General features: G+C 33.9%; 1 protein-coding gene across 1 annotated transcript; it reads left to right on the forward strand.

Annotated features, from left to right (window-relative positions):
• Positions 1–78: 78 nt before the first annotated feature.
• On the forward strand, positions 79–24,335 carry LOC134234007 (uncharacterized). Its single transcript, XM_062716070.1, has 4 exons — positions 79–348; positions 1,538–2,644; positions 6,737–6,879; positions 23,440–24,335. The coding sequence occupies exons 2-4, from the start codon at positions 1,541–1,543 to the stop codon at positions 23,579–23,581; spliced, it is 1,389 nt and encodes a 462-aa protein (XP_062572054.1). The 5' UTR covers positions 79–348; positions 1,538–1,540; the 3' UTR covers positions 23,582–24,335.
• The last annotated feature ends 959 nt before the right edge of the window (positions 24,336–25,294 follow it).

Below are 25,294 nucleotides of genomic sequence, written 5' to 3' on the forward strand. Positions count from 1 at the left end.
GGATATATCGACTTTCTAATCGATATTAGCCTATATATAAAGCAGTGAGTGGAGGAATTGATCGGAGTGCAGTGGCATCATACTCAAGAGATTCCCGAAAGCATTTAAAAAGTTTTTACCTCATTCCCATTGTTCCCAAACTCCTCTGCTGAAGATTGCATTTCTATTGCATGTGAGAAGACTTACTTTTAGAATGTCAATTTCTTCTGTCAGCCTTTATATGTTGCATGATAGGCCTGATGTGGGATTCAGGAATGAAAGAAGACCTTGAATTTTGAAGTGAATTGAACTGAAAATCGAATAAAGTTCTGAACGAACGATTCTGGTTATCTGCAGCAAGTAACAACGGTATGTATCTGAAACTTCTTTTTGAATTTTTCTTCTTATTACTCTCTCTCTCTCTCTCTCTCTCTCTGTCTCTCTCTCTCTCATGTTACTCCATACATCTTCCTACAAGTACATACCGAATTTATTATTATGAATTAAAATATTCCAACAATGGAAAATATTACTTACAAAAATAGCAAACTTGTTTGAACTGCAATTCTCTATCTATTATTTAACATGTCTGTTAGATAATCGGCCAGTATCACGTGCAAAATGGGAACATTTGGAATAAATGTCAATATTTTTACCAACTTTTAGACTTCTTTAGACCCTTTCTACAACTAAATTGTTGTTATATAAGAACTCTAAACATAAAGAATATCACTCTATTTTTACATCAAATTAGTGATATTAAATTCTTTTCTGTTCATTCTGATAGTGTTATAAGACTTCAAAATGATACAAATCAAATGATCGTGAATATGAAGGGAAGCATTAATACAGATGATACATTTCGACCCTCAGAAATTGCAATTTTGCAACATTCTGTTTATGAAGCATTTTATTTTCTAACATTCTCGCATGTTTGCGTACAATATTCTACACAAAATGTTTACTGATCTTACTGTTAATAAGACCATAAAAAACAGGTTTTACCGCTCTCACTTTTTGAGACCATAAAGAACAACAAATATCTGGAGATGTCTGTTTTGTGTAAGACATATCTTCTTGGAAACACTAAAATTGATATTCCAGACATGATAATGCCCAACACGGACAGCTCTGTGAAGACTAGAAATTACCCACCGTCCATGATGCATTCCGTGATATTAATGGTTCCAAGGGGACCTTAGGATTAAAACAACACCTATTGATTAGGCTGAACGCGAGCTTGGGCCCACCTAACTCTTATTCAAGCGTAAATCGACATCATTGATCCCGATGATGCATACAGATAAATAATATGATGTTCCGATCAACATAAATGTTCTAATTCATTGTTGTTCTGATCAATTGAGGACACTTTAAAGGCTTTATTTTTTCTAACACTACTGCATGTTAATGAGAGGGTGGTTCGATGAGAATTGAATGTACATAGGGCATTAAATTGGATTGTCATGGATTGAGGCATTTGATTATTCTCTCATTTTAATCAACCATTTTGTTAAAGTTGGTCAAGATGATATAAATTTAAAATTTTATTTTACAGAAAATGGCAAAGTTATTCCGAATAGTGAAACTCCCCGACCGATTCAACACAGAAGTTTTCACTTTTCAGCTTCCAGCAAAACTTATTAAAGAGAATGCCCCCTCGTCTTTTTCGAAAGACTTTATCTACGGCTACCAAAAATGGACTGTAAGTTTTGTCAAGAGCGAGCGGCATTTGGGTGCGTTTCTGAAGCTCCAAACAGCCTCTCTTCACGTGGTATGCAAAGTTGATTATGCTTTTACCATGGTTAACACCGAGCATTTCACCAAAAACGAATCCTTCATCGAAAAAGGGTCCGAGTTTACTAAGGAATGCGACACCAGAGGGCGCCAAACTTTCATATCACTGGAGGACCTGGTGAGACGAACATTCATACAGCAAACTGGGGATTTCCTCGTTGAGCTGGAACTCAGACACGTTACTACTGCAATGGAATGTTTCGTCAGAATTCCAAAAGACTACCAAGCACGATACGCAAGTAACATTAAACTTGAGACACCTTATTTTAGTTTTGGATTATTTGACTGGAGCATCTCTCTCTATCCGAACACTCCCACCCATGAGACGGAGGGTAATGTAGCAGTTCAACTTCACAGGCACACAAACTTTGACCATCTATGTCGTGTTCAGTATGAAATAAGAATAGGTGAAAATCAGGCATTTGAGTCAGGTAACATAGAACAGTGGCTAGACGGAAGTGGAAATGGTGAACCTTACATTATCGGATCCACTATACATATGCTGTCCAGGGGCCGCTCTACGGTCCGAGTCCGTGTAAACATGTTTTCTGTTGTTTCCATCAGCGAAGCTGCACTTCCAGTATTAAACAAGAACCGTAACCGTGTCCACATGTACGATAGAGACAAACAGGCTTGGATGTTAGAATCTGACATCTCTGGAAAATATCTGGCCTTCAAACTTTACTACACTGACGTATCACATGTTCCTCGAAAATGTACCCGGCTTGTCAGCTTTGACTTGGCGGTTTTATCTACTGACGTTGACCGTCCTACAATCAAAGCTAGCAATGGTCCGTTCAGCCGCTATTATGTACAAGAAGACTTAGATGAAGGATTCAAAATGCACACAAATATACCGGTTAGAGAGGTAGGTTCGTAAAAAGCTTTGATTATACAGCTGTAAAAATTATTTTTGATTAAAAGAAATAATTATATGAATGCTGACGTTTTTCATACTTATTGTTAGTCCATTATTCATACACTGAATTGACGACGGATTTTTCCGTTATTTCCCGATCATGACAAGGGGCACACAGCGGGTGTGACGATCAGTAGGGGATGCCCACTCCTCCATGAGACCACCTCTGATCTTTTGGAGGTTCGAATTTGCTCTGCTTCTGTTTTGTTTTGTTTTATGGACTATTGATCTTTAAAATTGTTCGTTATCTCCATATGTTTCATTCATATTCTTCCTGTTACTTTCGGTCTCCTACGTTGCGCATTGGTTAGAGCGTATGCTCTAGAGTTACGAAGTAAGGAGATAATCCTTACATCGCTGGTTCGAATCCAACTGGGGGACGTGGAGACCGGTCCTTCGGATGCAGTAGGTGCTGGCACGAAAAAGATCCTTCCCTGCTCAATGGCCCAAAGTGCCGAGTATAGGACAAAATTTGCAGCTCTACATCGGCATGTGATGGCGTCTCCATATGAGTGAAAAATTCTCGAGAGAGACGTTAAACAATATACAATCAATCAATTCTGTAACTTTCGTGTACAAAATTCACTGTTTTCTCAAAATTACACATTTATAAGGACTTTTCCATAAAGGAGTTATTCTTTCCAAATGAAAAATAAGCACCTTTTCAATCGAAAACCTGATTGCAAGGATATCTATCTCCTATTTTATATGTTGACCTTAGGGTTTTTGTTATAGGATAACTTTTGTTATAAAGTTGCATCAACTTCATTTTTAAACAATTTTTTTATTTTTTTGTATCTCTTTTAATGGATTGAGGACATCATCAAAAATGACTATGCTTCAATACATCGATGTGACACCACTGCGCAATTTTCGTGAAGAGTTGCTCAAGGGGATTGACTATAGGCTTTTTGGAAGAAACTGAATTGCACGTCTGCAGGATGAGCAGGCGTTAATTGTTTATAAAAAGATACATGAAACCGTATTAGCTTTTAAATTTCCTTGGGAAAATAATTTCAATGATTCATGAAAGAAATGCTACTACTTTTCTGTAACTGTTTTTTCTCTAATATTTCTTAGAGATGATATATATCTAAAGACTTCCTAGAAATTAATTCGTTATTTTGAGCAGGTCCTGGGTTCGAGTCGCAGTCGCGACTGACCTAAGTCGATAAAAAATAGGTATTAGGAGTCACTGTTCCTTCGCATTTAAAGTGAATGTTGCGGGTTCTTCGGAAGATACCTTTAAAACCGAGACCCCGTATTACGACAGGTGTTGGCACAAAATAAAGGTCCTTCTTTGCTCAATGGCCCTAATTGCCTAGTAATTGTTTGATTTTGAAGCCGGTAGATGGTGACGTCTTTTATGAGTGAAATATCCTCGAATGGAACTAAAACAACATAAAAATATTCAATCTTGTGCAACTGTTAATTTCAGACTCGTAAAATGCAGATAAATAAATGTTGGTCTCAAAAATTGACTAACAATGATAAAGCATTTGATTGAAAAGCATGCAAAATTAAAATTTGTCTAAATGTTGTTTTTTCTTAACATTTAATCCCATTTTTAAAGAATTAATTGTTTTGAAAGGATACTTACATTTTTAAAAGCATTATTTGCCCCCCCCCCCAAAAAAGATTGTCAGAAATACCAGCCAAAAGCTGTGATAGTTTAAGTCGTGTCTTCCGTGCTCTCTGTGTGCAATGTAAAGCCAACAAATTGTTTGCCAAGTGACAACGTCCGTTATTATACAGTTCTCCCGGCGGGCCTGGGTGTAAGGAGGCAATCTGAGACAACATCTCTCGCCTATTATCTTAGAATTAAGCATCCGATTTCTACATATTTACTATAATGAGTAATAAGCCCCATGGGTCTTAAAATTTTTGTTCTTACAACATTCAATTTGCTTTTCCATTACGGGAAATGATCCGTATGTTCAATCTCATCGCGTTTAATACAATGTGCGTATTTTTATTTTGCAAGAAGTCCTTCTTACTTGCATCAGATGCGCTCTTTCAGGCAATGTTATCCTCTCTATATTCTTTTACCCTTGCTCTAATTAGGTTTTTGTTTTGGGGGTTGTCTTACTACAGAAATTGATCGGACCAGAATTTTTTGAACGAAAAAAGTTTCTTTACTATACTTTATGCATTTAACTTATTACTGTTAACCTGTAATATCTATGTGTCTCCGAGAACTGTAATAAATAAAACTATCAAGCCTTTATAACTATAACATATAAATACCTTTATACCTATATATTAAAATTCTCTTACTTAAACAAGTTCTATCAACTAGCGGTAAATTTATTTTTCTTTAATTATGTCAAAGATTATGTAAAACGTTTGGCAACGTTTGAAGATGAAGACCTAAGAAGGAATTTTGTAAACTTAACTTTTTTTGTTAAACATTTTAAAAATTTTGAAGAATACATTTCTATCCTTCAATCTTTAATAATTCAGAGGTGAACAAAGTTAGATTACATAATCAGTTTGTCCTTATTCCAGTTGAAAAAAACAAGAAAATACATTGTCTTTGTAGGGTTCATCATTTAAAACATATTTCAGAGGAACTGGGATTTAATTTTGGAACTGGTAATCCAACTTACACCCACAATTCACTTTAAAAGGTGTAGCTTCTTCAAAATTAAACGTCAGTTTTATATATTACTAATACACCCAACAATCGAATAGAATTGTCACACCTATCCTTGATTCCTTAACATAAAGTTCTTTACAATTCCTAATTTCACAATGATACATAGCGAATTTCAGTAAAGGTTTTACCAAGCCGCTTTCTTTACTCCTCACTAAAATATTATATGATTGATTGATTCTTTATATGTTTTTAACGCCCTTCTTGAGAACTTTTTACTCATGTGGAGACGCCACCACTTGCCATGGAGAGCTGCAAATTTTGGCACTTATGGTCATTGAGCAGTGAAGGGTCTTCTTGGTGCCATCACCTACTGTGACACGGGATCTCTGTTTATACTGTCTCATTCGAAGGACCGGTGATGAATATCGTACATTATCATTGTGGAGTGATGTAAATCAGATTTTGATAATCAAAAACGTGTACTTTTTGTAAAATTTGAAATCACAAAATTTTACCAATATCAATAGCATCAAAACGTACATCGATTTAAACGATAAATTAAAGTCAGGCTTTTTAAAGTCATTGATGGCAATTTTTCAATAAAAAATGGAAATTGTAAATTTATATACTCTTTCATTGGTCATTGCAACAATTCAAAGCAAAAAAAAAAAATTCTGTTTGAACGCACAGGTACTCTGAAGACAATATTTAAAAAATGCTTGAGTTCCAATTGATAATATCTCTGTAGAATTTGAAATCACAATGTTTTACCAAAATCAACAGCTTAAAAACTTACGACTTTTCAACCTTGTACACAACCATTCCCCACAATAAGTTCACGTCCAGGCTTTTGTTATCATTTACACCTTCTTTTTAAATCAAGATATAACTCGTAAATTTACTTACCTTGTCATTTCATTTGCAATGTTATTTTGCTAAAAAAAAAAACATTCTGATTGTACACACAAGTACTCTGAAACTGACATAAAAAAGATGTTTGAGTTTCTGATTGACAATATCTGTGTTATGTAGCTTTTGCAGACCATGCTGGTCTTCCAACAACCAGTCGAATTTTCAATAGGTACCAATTAGCAGACCTATTAAAGCATGTATTCAACACCTTGTGAGTGAGAAAACGAAAATACTAGTACTTGCTATATCCTTTAATTCGACATAAAGATTTATCGACGACTTATTATCAATCAACATAGGTACTTCCATTCATATAAACAGACACCAAATATCCAAGCGAGCTTAAAAAATACACAACGGGAACTGCATGTTAAATGACCCAAGTTAGCTACACTGGAACCACAGCACTGACTAATATTTCTTTGTTCAAACAACTGATAAGGGACTATATAGACTTTTATGGTTTCATTTCTGAGTGGCAGTATTACTTATTATTATTTGCACTATGTTATTAATTTTTAATTTTCCAGCTTCAAGATCCTCGGTGCGAGTTTCTCTCGGCTGAGGATCAGAAAGTAACAGTCCACATCCATTGGATAGATTCTCATCTTTTAACCACGCCCACTTACCACAGTCTAGATGACGTCAGCAGGTTACACAAACACCAAATGATGTAAGTATATTTGGACAATAAAGAACTTGGACTAAGTAAAACTTATATATCTGTTACTGAAACAAGAATATCAGCAGTCTCTTTTAAAATTATCATTAAAATCATCATTTTGTAAGTTCTATGGCCGATACAATAACCTTGACAGCACATATTTATCATGAAGTCGCACTAATTATTAGACCATTAAGTACGGGTCTCTGTAAGAATCAGACAATATGTGTATAAAAGTGAATCATGAGGGTTCTCAGAATTCGATGATTTTACACAAATAGGTTTCTCTTACACTATGAATCACGTATGTACAATGAAAATTATTTTGGGTCCTGGTTACTATGGAAACATGGCCAAAGAAATTTTCCCTAGCAACCGCTCAATTTTCAATGTGGATGGACAAATATATCACTAAACTTGGAGGTTTGAAATTGAATGTGAATATTACCAGAGGGATTCTTAAATAATGTTATCATAAAGATAAACGTTTCAAGTGATAAAACCATGTAATACAAAGAATTTTTATTTTAAGATATTTCCCTTACGGGCAATGGAAGATATGCATGTTTTGCATTTTTGCTGATTCAGCATTTTTGTTAATTTGGGCAATTTTCAAGGCCATATATCTCAAACTTCTGGCACAATACAAGAGTATGGTATATTTTACATAAAGGCAGAGAAATATCCTTTTTAAAATTTAAATTCAAAAACGTGTGTTTTTTAATATTTACATTCGGTTGCCTAGCAACAAAAATGGATCTTTTGATTAAGAGAAAGAGACAAATTGTCAAATATGCGAGTTATTTATGGACTTAAATCTTATCGGTGGATACCAAAATCAATTTTTAAAGTAAAAACATATTTCTGAGACTTCTTTATGAATTCAGAAATATTTTGCAAACACTCATCACCATAGCAACAGAAAATTCCCCATAGCAACAAAGAAAACAAATCCACTTTTGACACGCACTCATATATGTTTGTAAGGATTATTCAGGGTTTGACAGACCACAGTGATTTAAGAGCATCAGTACATTTTTTGTATTTTATAAGTCCCTTATAAGTCCCCAACCGATGAAACTGGAGGGCTACAGGTTTCCTATGAGCCTATCCTTTGATCTAGCTGTCCCCATGTCTGTGTGTAAGTCTGTCCTACTTGACAATGGGTTTCCGAACTTAATTTCTAAACGGTTGCAGATATTGAGCTGAATTTCGGCATGTGAGTGTATCCTGGTGAGTTACAGATTAAGTTTGAATGTCGTTACGCTTTATTGATTTTTGACAGATTTATGGCGTTTTAATTTTTTCATAATGGTTTAAGATCGGGTTCGTGCTTAAATGTAGGATAGACAGAGTTAGAAGTCCCTTCTATAGTATATCTTAGGTAATATCATTACATTGAATAAAGTTAAACTCCATATTCCACAGATAAAAGGTCTCCATGCATTTAATTCAAAGATCGTGAAAAAGGAGGGTTGTCATGGCGTCTACCATGTACATTCGAGGTCGTTTTTCCACCATTCGGAAAGGCCCGAGAAGTTGCGATTGCATGGTAAACATGAAGCCAAAAGAAGATGTTGAAAAAATGAGTTGAATTTCCGTTATGTGTTTTATTTATTTTTTTTTTAAATTAAAGTCATGCAGAACCTCAAAATTTTAACATCAAACACTTTTACCTTGGTCATAACTTTTGCATACTATAAAATGACATTCTAGAGAAAAAGGGGAAACCCGGTAGGGGACATGCATTGCTTATATGCAATAATCTCAGAATGCTTGTAAGGTAAACCCATGGCAACAACAATGAGCATGTAGCTATCATGAAAAGTTATTAAGCGCCTTTATCAATAATGACCTGAACATTTTATAGAGGAGCTGTACATGTGGTATGTACTGTCTCTGAATTTCTTAAAACTCCCTTTAAAGTCTTTGACATTGTAATTGAAAGTTATGCAAAAAATTGGTTGCTATATGTCATTGTTACCATGGCAACATGTCATAAATTTTGAAAAAATATGGCATATTTTAACATGTTTAGAGTGTTTTAGTTAACATTTGTACCTAAACAAACAAGTGGCAAGGTTCCTGCAGGCCATAAAAATTACATGTAAAGGTTGAAATACATGTACAACAAATATTAGAAAAAAGAGCCTTGAAACATTTTCCAGGGACTAAACCACAACAAGCTTTCAACTGTAAAATATGCATGTTTTTATTTCATCCTATATTTAAAAAAAATCACATTTCTACATAACTCACTCTGATGATCAATATAAAGACATTGTTTTGTCATAATTAATATAGATTTTCACATTTCAAAACTTTCAAACTTTATTCTTCCAAAAAGAGCAGTGCTAGGGAATTAAGCAGAAAAGAATATGCATCAATTAAAATTTGAAACCAAAGGCCCAGGGACCACATCCCTCACCTGAGCACCATAGCTGGGATCAAAGCAAAAATCAGTTAAGCCTTGGAAAGATTAAATGTATTTGTGGTCCCAACCTACCCCTAAAAGGGAGGGGGTATGATGTCTTATTATACTCCACGCAATGTTTTTGACCCGTCCGTCAGAGTGTCAGTCAGTCAGTCCTTTTTTTTTGTCAGCGCAACTCCTCATAAACCGCTTCACAGAATTTCGTCAAACTTTGCAGGTATTTGGGACACAATGTGTAGATGTGCATATTACCAGGAAATTCCGATTCCATTATTTTTTCCGGGAATTTCCACACTTTTTAACTTAGGCATTTGGCCATACCTTGAACATAGAGATGAACAGTTTTTCAGCGCAACTCCTCATAAACTGCTGCACAGAATTTCGTCAAACTTTGCAGGTATTTAGGACACATTGTGTAGATGTGCATATTACCAGGAAATTTCGATTCCTTTATTTTTCCCAGGAACTTCCGCACTTTTTAACTTAGGCATTTTGCCATACCTTGAATATAGAGATGATCAGTTTGTCAGCGCAACTCCTCATCAACCGCTGCACTGAATTTCGTCAAACTTTGCAGGTATTTAGGACGCAATGTGTAGATGTGCATATTATCAGGAAATTTTGGATTCCATTATTTTTCCCGGGAATTTCCGCACTTTTTAACTTAGGCATTTAGCCATACCTTGAATAAAGAGATGAACAGTTTGTCAGCGCAACTCCTCATAAACCGCTGCACAGAATTTCGTCAAACTTTGCAGGTATTTAGGACACAATGTGTAGATGTGCATATTACCAGGAAATTTCGATTCCATTATTTTTCCCGGGAATTTCCGCACTTTTTAACTTAGGCATTTGGCCATACCTTGAACATAGAGATGAAAAGTTTTTCAGCGCAACTCCTCATAAACTGCTGCACAGAATTTCGTCAAACTTTGCAGGTATTTAGGAAACAATGTGTAGATGTGCATATTACCAGGAAATTTCGATTCCTTTATTTTTCCCGGGAACTTCCGCACTTTTTAACCTAGGCATTTGGCCATACCTTGAATAAAGAGATGAACAGTTTGTCAGCGCAACTCCTCATAAACCGCTGCACAGAATTTCATCAAACTTTGCAGGTATTTAGGACACAATGTGTAGATGTGCATATTACCAGGAAATTCCGATTCCATTATTTTTCCCGGGAATTTCCGCACTTTTTAACTTAGGCATTTGGCCATACCTTGAATAAAGAGATGAACAGTTTGTCAGCGCAACTTCTCATAAACTGCTGCAAAGAATTTCGTCAAACTTTGCAGGTATTTAGGACACAATATGTAGATGTGCATATTACCAGGAAATTTCGATTCCTTTATTTTTCTGGGAATTTTGGCACTTTTCAAATTAGATTTTTGGCCATACCTTGAATATACAGATGAACATTTTGTTAGCGCGACCCCTCATAAACTGCTGCACACAATTTCGTCAGACTTTGTAGATATTAAGACACAATGTATAGATGTGCATTTTACCAGGAAATTCCGATTTCTTTATTTTTCTGGGAATTTCGGCACTTTACAACTTAGATTTTTGGGGTATCTTGAATATAGTTGTGAACAGTTAGTCAGCGCAACTCCTCATAAACCGCTGCACAGAATTTCATCAAACTTTGCAGATATTTAGGACACAATTTGTAGATGTGCATATTACCGGGAAATTCCGATTCTTTAAATTTTTCTAGGATTTTCAGCACTTTGAGTTTTGGGGAAGCGTGGGGTATGTGAGCTTGCTCACTTTTTCTTTCATTTCTTAAGTGATACATGTATCCAATATAACTTATTAATAAGTTCTTCCAGATAAGTACTATTTAGGGTGAGTCAAATAACAAGTTTCTTGATTAAAGCTGAACACTACTCATAAAAAGGCATAGTCCGCCATATTTCCTGTTCTTCAAAGATCTCCCTATAAGCCATATATAAGGAGCAGATCGCTTATGACTTCAGTGTATTTTGCTGTAAAAATCCGACAAGTGTAGACGTACATCTTACATAGCCGTGCTACTCGGTCGTGATGAAATTATCAAAGTTAGCGTACTTTTTCCAAAACAGGACAAAAGTATCATGAAAAATACAGGTCGATACATCATTTACAAACAGAAAATGCACATAAAAACAAGGAATAAACGCAAAAAATTTAAAACCACTCAAGGAGTACTACATGTCGGCCACGAGTTTCGAGTGTGCAATGGGGTGTAACAAAATCGAACTGTTTATATACCCGTCTTACAGTGCCTATTTATGAGAAATTTCCAGCTTTACATGTAAATAGTACCCAAGAAAGCAAATTCCAAAAGCAGCAAGATATTACTTTAAACCACTGGTACAGTGTACTTTGTTTCCGTGGTTACACGGAAAAGAAGAAAATGATCAAAATTTCTTATGTTGTTGGTGTTGTGGTGTTGCAAGGTCCTAGGGATGTATACATGTCACAAATGCAGATCCAGGGCCGGTGTGCCGGTCACCCCCCCCCCCCCCCCCGTTAGAAGATTTTAACCCTTTATAATCGCCTCTACATGTATGTACAGTAGTGTACAGCTGTATATAAAATTAAAATTTATATGTCCGTTATCCTAAAATCATCTTTCATTTGTGGACCCCCACTAGTGCCTTGTCCTAAACCAACAGGAGACTTCAGTGCAGCCCAGGACCCCCTGCCTTCTACTGCCCCCCTCCCAAACCCGCCCCACGACAAAATTCCTTGATCGACTTTCTTGAATTTTGCTGGGTTTTTTTCTCATGATAGGAGCATAAGCCCAATCTCAGTAAAGTAAACAGATAACTAATGAAACATGCAAATTTATGCTGAAGTCAGAAAATCTAGTGGGTACTGGTATTTTAAATAGTGCATGCATGAAGTAGAAATCAGATTTTGCAAATATAAAAAAAAAAACATTTTTTTTTTATTAATTTCAAACATTTAAAAATGAATTTATTCTTTGAAAATGAAGGTACATTGATGACATTAGGCATTCTATTAATTTTATCTCAGTTGCGTTCAGTTTATTGAAGTCAAGAGACATATATCTCACAATTATACATGTTTAGTAACAAATATAACATGTATAATAATGAGTTTAACATGCAACATGTATAGCACATATATTTTCTATAATGTATAAACAAGTGAAAGGCACTGTTCTTGATGCACTCGCTTGTTGCACAAATTTTCCTAGATTACATAATTCTTTTTTATATTCTGTGTAATAACATGACTAAGTGACTAAGTATAACTGTACTAATTTGAGGTCACTTGGTCTTCGGGAGTATTTATAGCACATATGTACATTGTGCTACAGTTTCTATTGAACATGTACAATTTTGCTAAGCCTAGCCAATGAAATTCATTTTCAATATTTACAATATGCAGTCATCATTATTTTCTATCCTTTTTGGAGACATGCTTGAAGAATACAATTATCACTACTTAAAAAGAAAGAAAACCCCAATATTAAAGGATTTTCTTTTCCCTGATCAGTTCAAGAGGAAATTCGTCTAATTCACAATGTATTACCATAATGTTTTATGTATTCTGAAAAGGGTACGTAGTGCGGTGTGCAGATATAATTATGTTTTGTTGTACAATTTTTAGTGTATTGATGTATACGGGTATACCTATTGAATACATCAAAACAACCCTCCTTTTAAATAACACTATATATCATTGTAAGTTACAAACACAGTTTGAGTAATCTTTTGAAATTAATGCTTTTCAAGTTTAAAAAAACACACACACACAAAATTAAAGAGAATTTGTACACTTCAATTGATTGATTGTGTATATTGTTTAAAATCTCTCTCGAAAATTCTTCACTCACGTGGAGACGCCACCACTTGCTGGTCGAGAGCTGCAAATTTTGTCCTATACTTTGCACTGATGGCCATTGAGCAGGGAGGGATCTTTGTCATGCCAGCACCTACTGCGACACGGGTCTCATCCGAAGGACCAGTCTTCACATCCCACAGTGGGATTCGAACCCGGGACGTTAGTTTGAACATCTAACCTTCTAAGCAAGCTACTCTAAGTATCCATACAGTGTTATGTAGAGATTGTGTCGGTCACTGTCTGACCTGACATATGTCTACATTGTCTCTCATCAACGTGTTTTTAATGTAATATTTTTATTGCGAAATGTACCGGGGTCAGGGGAGAGTCAGGGCAGAGGCCCCTTCAGGTGTCACAATTTTCAAAGCAGAGGAATCTCGGGTTAAATGCATGAAAGCCAAAAAATGGAAAAGAAAAAGCACAGGGGCTTACTCCTGGCATGAAATAATTATTTATTTAAAAAAATTATATCCAAGGGAAGTAATTGGGAAGCAAAGATTATTCAAAATGCAGAAAAAATCCATATTCACCTTTAAAATTCTTTTATGCATATCATTTGCCCACCGATTTTTTTTTTATTTAAAATGTTTAATATGATAAGATATTGACCTTCATTTTTCTATGCTTAATTTGTAAATGATTGTATTTTTTTTTGTACTATGCCTTTAAAAACAACAAAATTCTCCATATTTTGATATTTTCCAGTACCTAACATTATAGCTGCAGAACTGTAGCTCTCCGAAAAATATATTGATAGACCGTAGAGGTACAGTGCCACCTATTGAAAAAACTAATTATTTTTTGCACACAAAAAGTTGCGCTTCTGTATGGATTAATTCTTCCAAATTCTTACCTCAATTGCAAAAAATGTAGATTTCAAAAAAATTCCGTACTCTTCAATTAAGTACTTTCGTAATTGACATCTACACGAAGCGCGTTGGGTCGAATTGTCTTACAAATCAAAATGGCAGTAATTTTCGAAATTTTCGATGATCTTGATTTCAGGGCCAGGAGGGCTATAAACAATAACTATACGGTATGTTTTGTTGTGGAAACAGTGAAAAATTATGCTAGGAATACACCATTAGTAATATTTTGAGATTATAGTTTTAAAAACATGGAGAAATAAATCGATAAACAGCGCACTTTTTTGTGCGCAATAAACATACAGATTTCTCAATGGGTGGCACTGTAGCTCTCCAATCTGTCAAATTTTGCAGCTACTAACATGACCACTAACAAGTGTGAAATTAAAATTGAACCGTAAACATTGTTGTTTGAATCTCTAGCATTGGTTTGAAAAAAAATAAACACAAATTAAGTAATCTCCTTTCATTTCTAGATATCTTCATGAAAAGAGCAGATTTTCATGCTTTACAGAAATGAGAAAGTTTGTATCCCGTTTCCATGGCAACCGAGGTTATAATTCAAAATTACTTCTAAATTTCACAATCAATCACACATTTGTTTAAAATTAATATGATAGAAAAAATCCAAATCTGTAACTACGAGTTGCTAACCAATTTTGATAATTACGGAGAATTGGTCTCAAATGCTTACGTACAGAGACTTTAGAGAATAACTTTAGCTCTTTGTAATGCATAATTTTATTAACGTTATAAGCTCAGTAATATTGCTATGCATTAATTAAGATCAAAAACTACTATTGTTAAAGTTCAACACTATTTTTTAATATTTACCAAGTCATCATTTCTAGACGAAAATAATCAAATCTGTGAATGAGTGCATGTCAAATGTGAATTTATTTTCTTTGTTGCTATGGGGAATTTTCTGTTGCTATGGTGATGAGTGTTTGCAAAATATTCCTGAATTCATAAAGAAGTCTCAGAAAAATGTTTTTACTTTAAAAATTGATTTTGGTATCCACCGACAAGATTTAATTCCATAAATAACTCGCATATTTGACAATTTGTCTCTTTCTCTTAATCAAAACATCCATTTTTGTTGCTAGGCAACCGAATGTAAATATTAAAAAACACACGTTTTTGAATTTAAATTTTAAAAAGGATATTTCTCTGCCTTTATGTAAAATATACCATACTCTTGTATTGTGCCAGAAGTTTGAGATATATGGCCTTGAAAATTACCCAAATTAACAAAAATGCTGAATCAGCAAAAAATGCAAAACATGCATATCTTCCATTGCCCGTAAGGGAAATATTTTAAAATAAAAATTCTATGTATTACATGGTTTTATCACTTGAAATGTTTATCTTTATGATAACATAATTTAAGAACCCCTCTGGTAATATTAACATTCTATTTCAAACCTCTAAGTTTAGTGATATATTTGTCCATCCACATTGAAAATTGAGCGGTTGTTAGGGAAAATTTCTTTGGCCATGTTTCCATAGTAACCAGGACCCAAAATAATTTTCATTTTACATACATGGTTAATAGTGTAAGAGAAACCTATGTGTGTAAAATCATCGAATTCTGAGAACCCTCATGATTCACCTTTTGTCTGATTCTTACAGAGACCTGTACTTAATAAAACACACTGAATTTTCGTCGGTCTCCTCCATGGCACCTGATCCCACCTCTGATGTTTAGGAGGTCCGTGTTTGCTCTGCTTCAATATGAATTGTTTAATGTACTTTTGCGCTTGAATACTGTTCGTTATCTCAATATATTTCATATCTATATAGGGCAAATTGTTACATAATGTTTAGATGGAATAGTAACTAACGAAATGAATTATCAAACATTTGTGTACCAATATATTCATCTTCGATGAATTCACAAATCATGTTCAGATGTAAAACAGATTGATGAGCCTGCGGAAGTTAAAGAAATACCAGCCTTGCTTCCAGGATTGGATGTCAGGTCGATCATGCTTACATTATTGATTAGGATCAGGGTAGCCTGGATATTATTAATTGAAATACCATACAATTTCACTCGCTCTCTGGCATCGTCTACAGACAATCAGTGACATAATTACCCAATATAATTAGCGCGGAAATGAAATTACTCCGCGCGAATCCCGGGCCAAAAAGAGGGAACGTCTAAGATAATCACTGAAAAAAGTAAGGAAAGGTTAGGTCTGCAAACTTTACGTGAGTATTAGAATGTGGAAATCGTTCACGTAATGGTTGAAGATCGAACGTTTCGAGTGTTTCTTTAATTGTAACCAATCTCGAATCAACTAAAACTGAAAAACATGGCTTCTTCAGGGAGCTTTTAAAATTAAAGAAACTCCAGCAAAATTAGATGAACCTTTAATAAAAATACTTACATGTAGTAACTTACCTTCAGAGGAAGAAAATTATGCATATCAATTTATCAAGACTTTGAGGTTTAATAGGCTCTAATATGTGTCTTTTCATTGGGTTGATTTTTTTTTATTTCACTAATAATCTCTTTTTACATTTTTGTGACTCTTCTATAAATCTTTAAACTTAAAGAGATTATTAAAAAATTGATAAACCCTTTACCTTTATGAAAATAAACATGACTTCAGGGAAGAAAATAATCAGGAATATGAGGTATAGTAGGCTGTAATGTGACAATTTTTCTTCTGTTAGGGTCCTAACAAGCAAGTTATACAAATAGTTGATAAAAATTACTCTTTTTACATGACACTTAAGTTAGCTTCTTGGCGAGTTGTAAATTAAACTTGTTCAATGCAACGCTAAAAATGCTGTCCTTTAAAATCGATTTAAGAGTTTACTTTAAATTAAATATTCCGAACATTATCTAACATGCAGTGAAATTCCTTAAATCAATTAAATGGTATGCATGTACAGTTCCGTGCATTGAAACAGGGTTTCCAATGCTGAAAAATTTGATATTGACGTAATTAGACCTGGGGTGGCTTCTTTCCAAAACACTCCACATGTCCAATCGACTTACCGTCTAAAGAGGGCAAAATTGAGCAAACAATTCTGGCATCGCCTGAATGTTAAAACAATCTGGATATAATCATTATAGAACTGATGAATCGTATACAATAGAGATGACATTATATAAACAGTGTGGAATTCAATGCTAATATTCCCTGGCTGCTGTCCATTGTGAGTTATAGAAAGGTCATATGTCAAACTAAGGTTATAATAGTGTAGCAATATAGAGAAGTCCTAAAGATTGCTCGAAGTTAGGGGTCATGAAAACAATGTTTACCTTATCGATGAAGAAAGAGTTGACATCTTAAAAAAACACATTCAGTTAAGTCCTACATTGTATGAAGTCCATGTATATTGTCTATGATTATACTTTAATAAAAATTAAACATAATCTCACAAATTCTTATTTTTTCTTTGTTTTTGTTTTTTTTGCGTTTTGGTCATGAAATCTAGAAACTGGAAAAATACCCATTTAAAGATAAATATATATGTATAATCTTTAAAAATATAATAACCAAAACCTAAATACACAGGCCTAGCAATAGGGTTAGGTATTTAGGGTGAGAGCAGGAGGTAAGGGTTAAATGTTAAGGTTATTTACTTATTTACCTCAGGAGTTACAGTTAAGTTTAGGTAATTATGGTAAGGTTTGGGCTAGCTCAGGAACCTATGGTTAGGATTTTAGATTTATACTGCAATTCTAGGCGACTGACAAATATCCGATAAAATGATAGCCACTAGATATAAAACAATAAGCTATGGCAGATGAATTAAAATATATCAAAAGAATACATTATTCCGTGCATAACTAATGCATGTAGTCAATCCGTATCTTTACTTCCAATATATTAACTGCAGTTAATTAAGAAGAAGCTACAGCATATTCTAGTAGTGGTAAAATTCAGTTGCGGTTCATCAAATTTTTTAAAGAATTTTTAGAAAATTTAAATATTTTCAAAAGCCAATATAACATCAAAACTTAGGAAATTCTCCACATTATGCAGCTATTCTACGCGATGCAACTAAGCTACACTCACTGCTTCTTCAATAAAAAAAATAGGAAATTTTCTCATCTTTGATTGGTTATCAATTAAAAATAACGTCGTTAAAAGTCACACTGATTCTACACCTAAGTACTCTGAAGCCGAAATGAAAAAGATGCTGGAGGTCCCGTTGACATTTACGTTTAAAGTTCTCGGAGATCCAGTATTCCAACAAACTGTCGGAATCCTGATGGATATTAATTGTGTTTCTTTACTAGCTGTTCTGTTTTTATATTTTATTCAAAACTTTCTACACAAGAAGAAGAAAGCACTTATAGTGGCCTTCAGCTTGACATTCATATATATATCGACACCGTTTTCTCAATTAACAATAGGTATCTCCACGTGGACTCAATAAATATATCCCAGTAAATTTTGAAAATATGGACACCACAGAGTCTTCCACGTCATATTTGTATGTTTTACTGACAATAGACAATTAGTATGAAAAACGAGATGACTTCAGATTTTCCATTGTCAAAATTCGAAAATTTATGTACATGTAGTTTTAGTCCGCTACCACCTGCATAAGGCGTTTGTGTATCCCAATTAATTTTGATACTCAAAAGCATTTTCTAAGTACGGTGTATTTTAAACCGAAGCAGGCTGCTCACAACATGCACGATTTGATGTTACATGTATTTCAATAACCTCATCAGCATTTCGAAAAATATTTGGTCACTAAAATGACCTTACAAGAAACTAGAGATACTGTGAGCAATGAACTCACTAAATGATACCCCCGACTTTTATATACTTATAAAGGCAAAGTCCATGTTTTGTTCTTGGAGACCCGAAATAAGTGACAGATCAAGAAGTAAAACAGGAGGTGCACAATGAAATTATGTAACAAAGATTCTGTGAAAGTATTATTAAATTTCATTACTTGGTATAGGAGGATTTGCGGATAAGAGTTGGGTACACTTCGATTTTATAAAAAGAATGGCAGTGTCGATGTTTTGCTTTGGGAAATACAAAATATGCGTCTGATCAAAGTTAAAATAAGAGGTGCACAATGGCACTCTGTAACAAAGATTCTGTGAAAGGCCTGTTACATTTCATTCAGTGGTAAAAGAGGAGTTGCCAGGATAAGAGATGGGTACCCCAAAGCGTAACAGACAGACGGACACCCCGATCACTGTATACCCTCCAAGTTTTCAAGCGGGGGTATAAATATAACCTACATTATGGTCATATTGTGGCTGATTTGTTTCATACCAATTGTAAGGCGTCTAGCTTTGTTCAAAATATTTATTATGATAAACTTAATTGCTCAATATACCTATGGCTTACGACAGCTGCGATCGGTCCGCAGTAGATGCTTCCTCCTATGTACTTGGAATTTCGACGGGTTTGGTATCTATCCCTGTTAAAAAAAATTGTATTGTTTGAAGTTTTTATGATATTGATCACTGTTTGTTAAAATATTCAATTTTTTTTTTCTAAAAGAAATCAGTACCCACATGTACGTGTATTACTAAAATAACTCTTAGTCATTCGATGGTGATTCTTTAAGTGATATTGATGAAATGCCGGTGTTATATTTTTTTATCTTAAATAATTTCTATATTTATGCCTCTGTAATGAACTATCTTTGTCTTGTCCGCCTGTATGTCTGTCTTTAACCTTGACCTTAGCTTTTGATTGCTTGGAACTATGACTTCATATTTTCTATGTGTTTCATAATAAGACCTTTCTTTGGCACCATCATTTTCCCCTTAAGGGGATGAAGGATGTATGGTCACGTGACTCAGTTGATTTACGTCATAATCTCTGATGAAATATGTACAAAACGAGATTGAAACCACAGTACTTGTATTTTTTTTTTTGACTGTTTATTTGTGTTCACCATCTAGTATAAAAATATCTGAAAACATTCAAAATTTCTTGCAAATATTATCAAATTACGGAATCGATTAATCCACTCTGCCGTTTCCCTACTCTGCGCGTCCAGTGCGTCTTTGACGTCATAGTGGATCTCTCAGTTCAGTAAGATCATACACGGTGAAAACGGGTAGTATAAAATCATAAAAACGGGCCATAATATGTACATGGTAGGGTATTTTGTAAATTTCAGAACGCAAAAAATATTTTTACATGGTTGTTGATGGAAAAGTTCTGTGGGTTTGTCTTATTTCGCTTATTTCAGGAATGTGTGACGTCATAGTTGGGTTTTCCCGTACTCGAGAAATGTAAACATTACTCGTTTTTCTCATGATCATGACGCGTTTAACTTTGCCCCGTGCAATATTAAGCTCAGCTTCACCAATCGATATTTTTACAGTTAATCAATACAATGACGACCTTGAACTTCGACGTAAATATTCAAATATTGAATGATAGGATTTTTTGCAAATTAATTGTTTTATGGTTTAAGTTGTCCTAAAAAAAGTCGTAAATTTCCGTCTCCAGATGTGGTGTTACAAAAGAATTTTGTTTTTTCGAATTTTTAACCCTATTCATACTCTAAAATATTTTAAAAGACACATTTCCGCTGGTATATTTTTTATCAATGGTGAAAATTTTCAATTATCGACCGAGTAATGGACCCAGAAACACGGAGAATAAAAACTCCGCTCAGACACTGTGGGATATGGTATTTGTCACTCAATATCTCAGAAATCAGTCTAGAAACCTATTGATATGTCTGCTTTATAGTATGTAGGACATACTAAATAAAATATATACAAAATATGAAAAAAATTAAATGACAGGTATTTTTTCAGCTAAAGGTCCTTCATCCCCTTAACCTTAAATTTGTATTTTTTTTTACAAGTTTTAAACTTGTCCAAAACTTTAAAAGTTTATACCAGGGTTATTTTTTAACTTGCAGCTGTATTCATTGTGACGAGAGCTTTCAAACTTGATCAATTTAGAAATCCAGTTGTGAAATGATAAGATTAAAAAACTATAGTATTCGAAATCTATTGGCCAGTTTGATATTAAACATTTCAACATTTCTCGTATTTCTTTTTTTTAAGAATGAAATATATGGAGATAAGGAACAGTATTCAAGCTCAAAAGACCTTTAAACAAAAACAAATTTTGGATTAGAGCAAACACAAACATTTTAAACATCAGATGTGGGATCAGATGCCATGTAGGAGTGAGCATCTCCTGCGGACCGGTCACTCCCATCTTGTGCTCCTTGTCATGATCGGGAAATAACGGGAAAATCCGTCCACAATTCAGTGTGTAAATAATGACCTAACAAGTAGTATGGATAACTTCAGACAGCATTTGACTCAATGATAAACTGTATTTGCTGACAAGGTCATTGTATCGACAACTGGGAATAGAACTTACGCAATGATAACTTTAAAATGAGACAGCTACTATTCTCGTTTCATCAATTAGATTGTCAATAATTTACCTTTATTTGTTAATACGTGAACAATAAGAGCTATTCGATCTTGCGTATCGAATCAGTGAGAGACATAAGCCCCTTATGCAGGGGAAGGTATATTGCTGTGTAAGGGAAGTTATTGACGATTTTCACGCTTCAATTTGAATGTTACATCTGGTAACTTATATATTAATGTCATAATGATCCATCTTCCACAAACAACTTCCATGTGAAATATACAAAAAGTGTAAAATTGTTTACAATAAATCACAATGTTTTGGATTCGTTAAAAAAGCAGGCTCCATGCACTACAGACACATTTACCATGTAAAATCTCTCTAAAAGGAAATGCCTTGTTTCCTGATAAGAAAACATTATTACAGCGATTCAGAATTTTATTGCAATTAACGTTGCAAATTCCATATTGAAATTTTGAATTATTAAACAAGCGAGGCTTTGATAAAATAAAATTTTCCATTTGGCTTTTTCTGGTTCTCTGGAGCAAAGCAAGCTCTGTAAATCAGTATGTTTTTTTCCGATAACTTCAAATTAAAATTAACCGCTCAGAAGGCTAACTAATTTCTTGGAAAACGCTAAACGAACAATGTCGATAATTTAGTTACTCCCGCCATACCTTTTACTGTTTTACTTTGATTGTCTTGTCCTACTGAGTGATGAGAAGAGTTATTTTAGAAGTTAATGATTTAGTTCAGTGTATTCTCTCTAATCATGGAGAACCCTTAATCAAGATCCCACCTTCAAAGAAGTAATAACTTACGGCCTGCGCAAGCTATAAAGTTACATTCAGCAGTAAATCGAAGATCATGTGATTTTCTTGATTTTTTTTCTTCCATTCTATCTACTTCTGTCGCATTAAATGACAGTTATGTCATAATATGCGTAATCAAATAAGGCAAACAATGCAAAATTTTGATGCATTGTTAGTGTTAGGAACATGTTTTAGGTTCACTGGTATCAAATAGGCGAACATAATGAATGAATGTTCTCTATTATGTAATTGGTATTCAACTAAAGAAGAATATTCATGGTTATTGCAACGAATCGTTATTTTGAAAAAAAGTTATTGTTTTTTTTTTATTTCTACTGTATATAAGAATTATAATAACTATATACCTTTTAGACATTTTTGCTTTCCCTTTCTTTTGATAAAGAGTAACATCATGAACTTCTTGAAAATGTTTTCGTTCTGTTAAATAAGGTATCCAAAAATCTTCTTATACATCTGTTCATCATTAATTTTCAATCTTTCAATGAAATATGGAGAACATGAACAGTATTCAAGCTCACAAGTCCATTCATACAATCAAAATTCAGTATCAGAGCAGAACGGACCCGTAACAGTGACATGAGAGCCATGATCACGTGCCATGGAGGAGTTTAAACATTCCCTATCGACCGCTCACACCAGCTGTTTGATCCTTGCCATGGTCGGGAAAAATTCGTAGACAATTCAATATATAAATAATAACCCTACAATTAATATAAAAAAATCATCAGAACTTTTATATTAATATTTAACCGAAGGTAGATTGTATTTGCTGACAATGTCATTGTATCAGTGATCGATCATAGAATATTCAATTTGTGAACTAGTGACTTTAAACGACTGCATGTTGATAATTTGTTTCATCAACTTATTTATTAAGAATATAAATGTTTTTTAAAAGTATTTAAGATTTTAAATGCTTTTTATAAATGCTTTTTTAAAGAAGCCAAGCGCCAAGGCCAAAAGGTAAAAAAGTTGTCCCCAATAAAGAGGCAGGTATCAAAAGGAATATATGTGACATACGAAAACTCTTGCTCCAAGATTCAGGTGTTTTGACCAATACAAACGATTTTACTGATAAAATAAAAAAAGAATGACAATCAAAAACTCAGTCTTGCACACTTTTTATGTAGACATACATATACAGGTAATAACTGACTATTTAGCATCTACGTGTCTTGATATTACAGAAAACGTGCATGTACACTAAATTGATTTACTTGTTATTTTAGGAGGGAAATTATGGCCCTGCAGGCTGAGAATTATGCCCTGGAGAAACAACTGTATAGCTACCAGAAATCTATCGCCCGGTCAAGCTCCCGGGGACAGTCCGAATCCGACGACTATCCTAAAGAAAAGAACCACTATCGATAGGAAATAAAATATCCGTGGAATCCAACGAACTGTTTTCAACGGGAAATGTAATCTCCGAATAATCCGGATATTATCAAGTGATAAGATAATCGAACCATACTGTAAATCAATGAATTTTGGGAAGCGTTTTATTATTATCATTCCTCACTAAATAATTGGAAATTCTGATAGTAATTTGTTCACTAATATTACACGATTGTTAGTTGTTGGACATTGAAAAAAATCATCAGTTAATATTTGTTACATTATTTGCACATGTTAAGTAGAAATTTATTCAAAAATAAATGTTTTTCATCATATTGCACAACAGAAAGAGTCGAGGAAATTTTGTGTTCGATCAAATGTGCCTTCGTTTGCCGACATTGATGAATGATAAGCTCTACAATGATGGCAGTCTTGCAATGGAACCACATCGTTTCTCTTTGATATGTGCTTAAGGTTTTCAACAAATTCATCACAGGATATGAGTCCTTGTACTTAGTCATATTTGAATTGAAGAATCAAGAAAATTAAGGTTATCGCAAATGGAAACATATTATCTTACATAATCTTTGTAAATCGTTAATCATGTACAACTAAAACGCAATCAATTTACTGTTTGTGAGGACAAGAAAAATCACGCTATGTCACTCGAAACACGCATTATTTTTTGCAACGAGCTGCAATATGGATTTTATTAAGGTGATTAATATATTTAATTCTTTCATTTAAGCAAGTACCATTAGGATACGAACAACAAAAGTAAAGATATTAATTAACAAGAAGTTGATATGTGCACTTAATAAACTGATTCAACATGTTAAGCTAATATCAATGAATTATTTAAAAAAAATTATTTTTTTGAAATTTCTCCTTTTTTCTCTTTTTAGTCCGACATTTATACGGTTTATTTTAGTTCAAACTGTAAAGAAATTAATACTGCGTAAAAATAACATTACTATCTTATTTTATTTAAAAAAAAAAACTGGTCAGATTAATGTAGTTAGTCTTGACCAGTCAACTATAAACTCGATCTCTATCCGATTTGTTTCAGTGTTTGTAAAGCATAAAAATTAACATATAACCTATTAGAATAGGTGATAACACTCAATTATTCAGATTCAAAAGCTGGGTAGGTGATATCATTCACTCGATTAGGTGATAACACAATCTGAATGGGTGATATCAATATATTTAGGGTACATCACTTGCTGGCAGTCATATTACCAAAAACGGTGACTTATTGTTATGGGTCGATATCACTTTTCCAATCGACAGTTGAGGGAAACAAAAACATGGAGACGTTTTCAAAGAGATCAGCACTTTCAACAATAAATCTTACCTAAAAGTAGACTCATTTGTATTCTGATTGAGTCTGTCCATGTTATAACTGAATAATTAGTGATGCGGTCCGAAGGAAATGTGTACATGCATTCTTCGACTTTTATTATGCATACAATTTGTCACACTCTAGATCTGTTGTGTTGTATTTATATATTAATATAAACAAATCATGGACATTTTATACCCTCACATTTTACTGAAGGAAATGCAACTAAACAAATCCGCGTTTAATATAAGTAATATCCTTAATTATAAAAGGGTCCAGTCTTGCATTCCACAATATTTCAAGTTAAAGACTACACCTTGTATTTCCTATAAATATACATCGACTATTGCTTCCAAACAGTTTTAAAATTACAAGAAGATTCTACATGGCCTTGATACCGAGAT

This window comes from Saccostrea cucullata, unplaced genomic scaffold (assembly GCF_032062105.1).
Source record: "Saccostrea cucullata isolate Sc308-1 unplaced genomic scaffold, CSIRO_AGI_Scuc_v1 ctg688, whole genome shotgun sequence".
Classification (NCBI taxonomy): domain Eukaryota; kingdom Metazoa; phylum Mollusca; class Bivalvia; order Ostreida; family Ostreidae; genus Saccostrea; species Saccostrea cuccullata.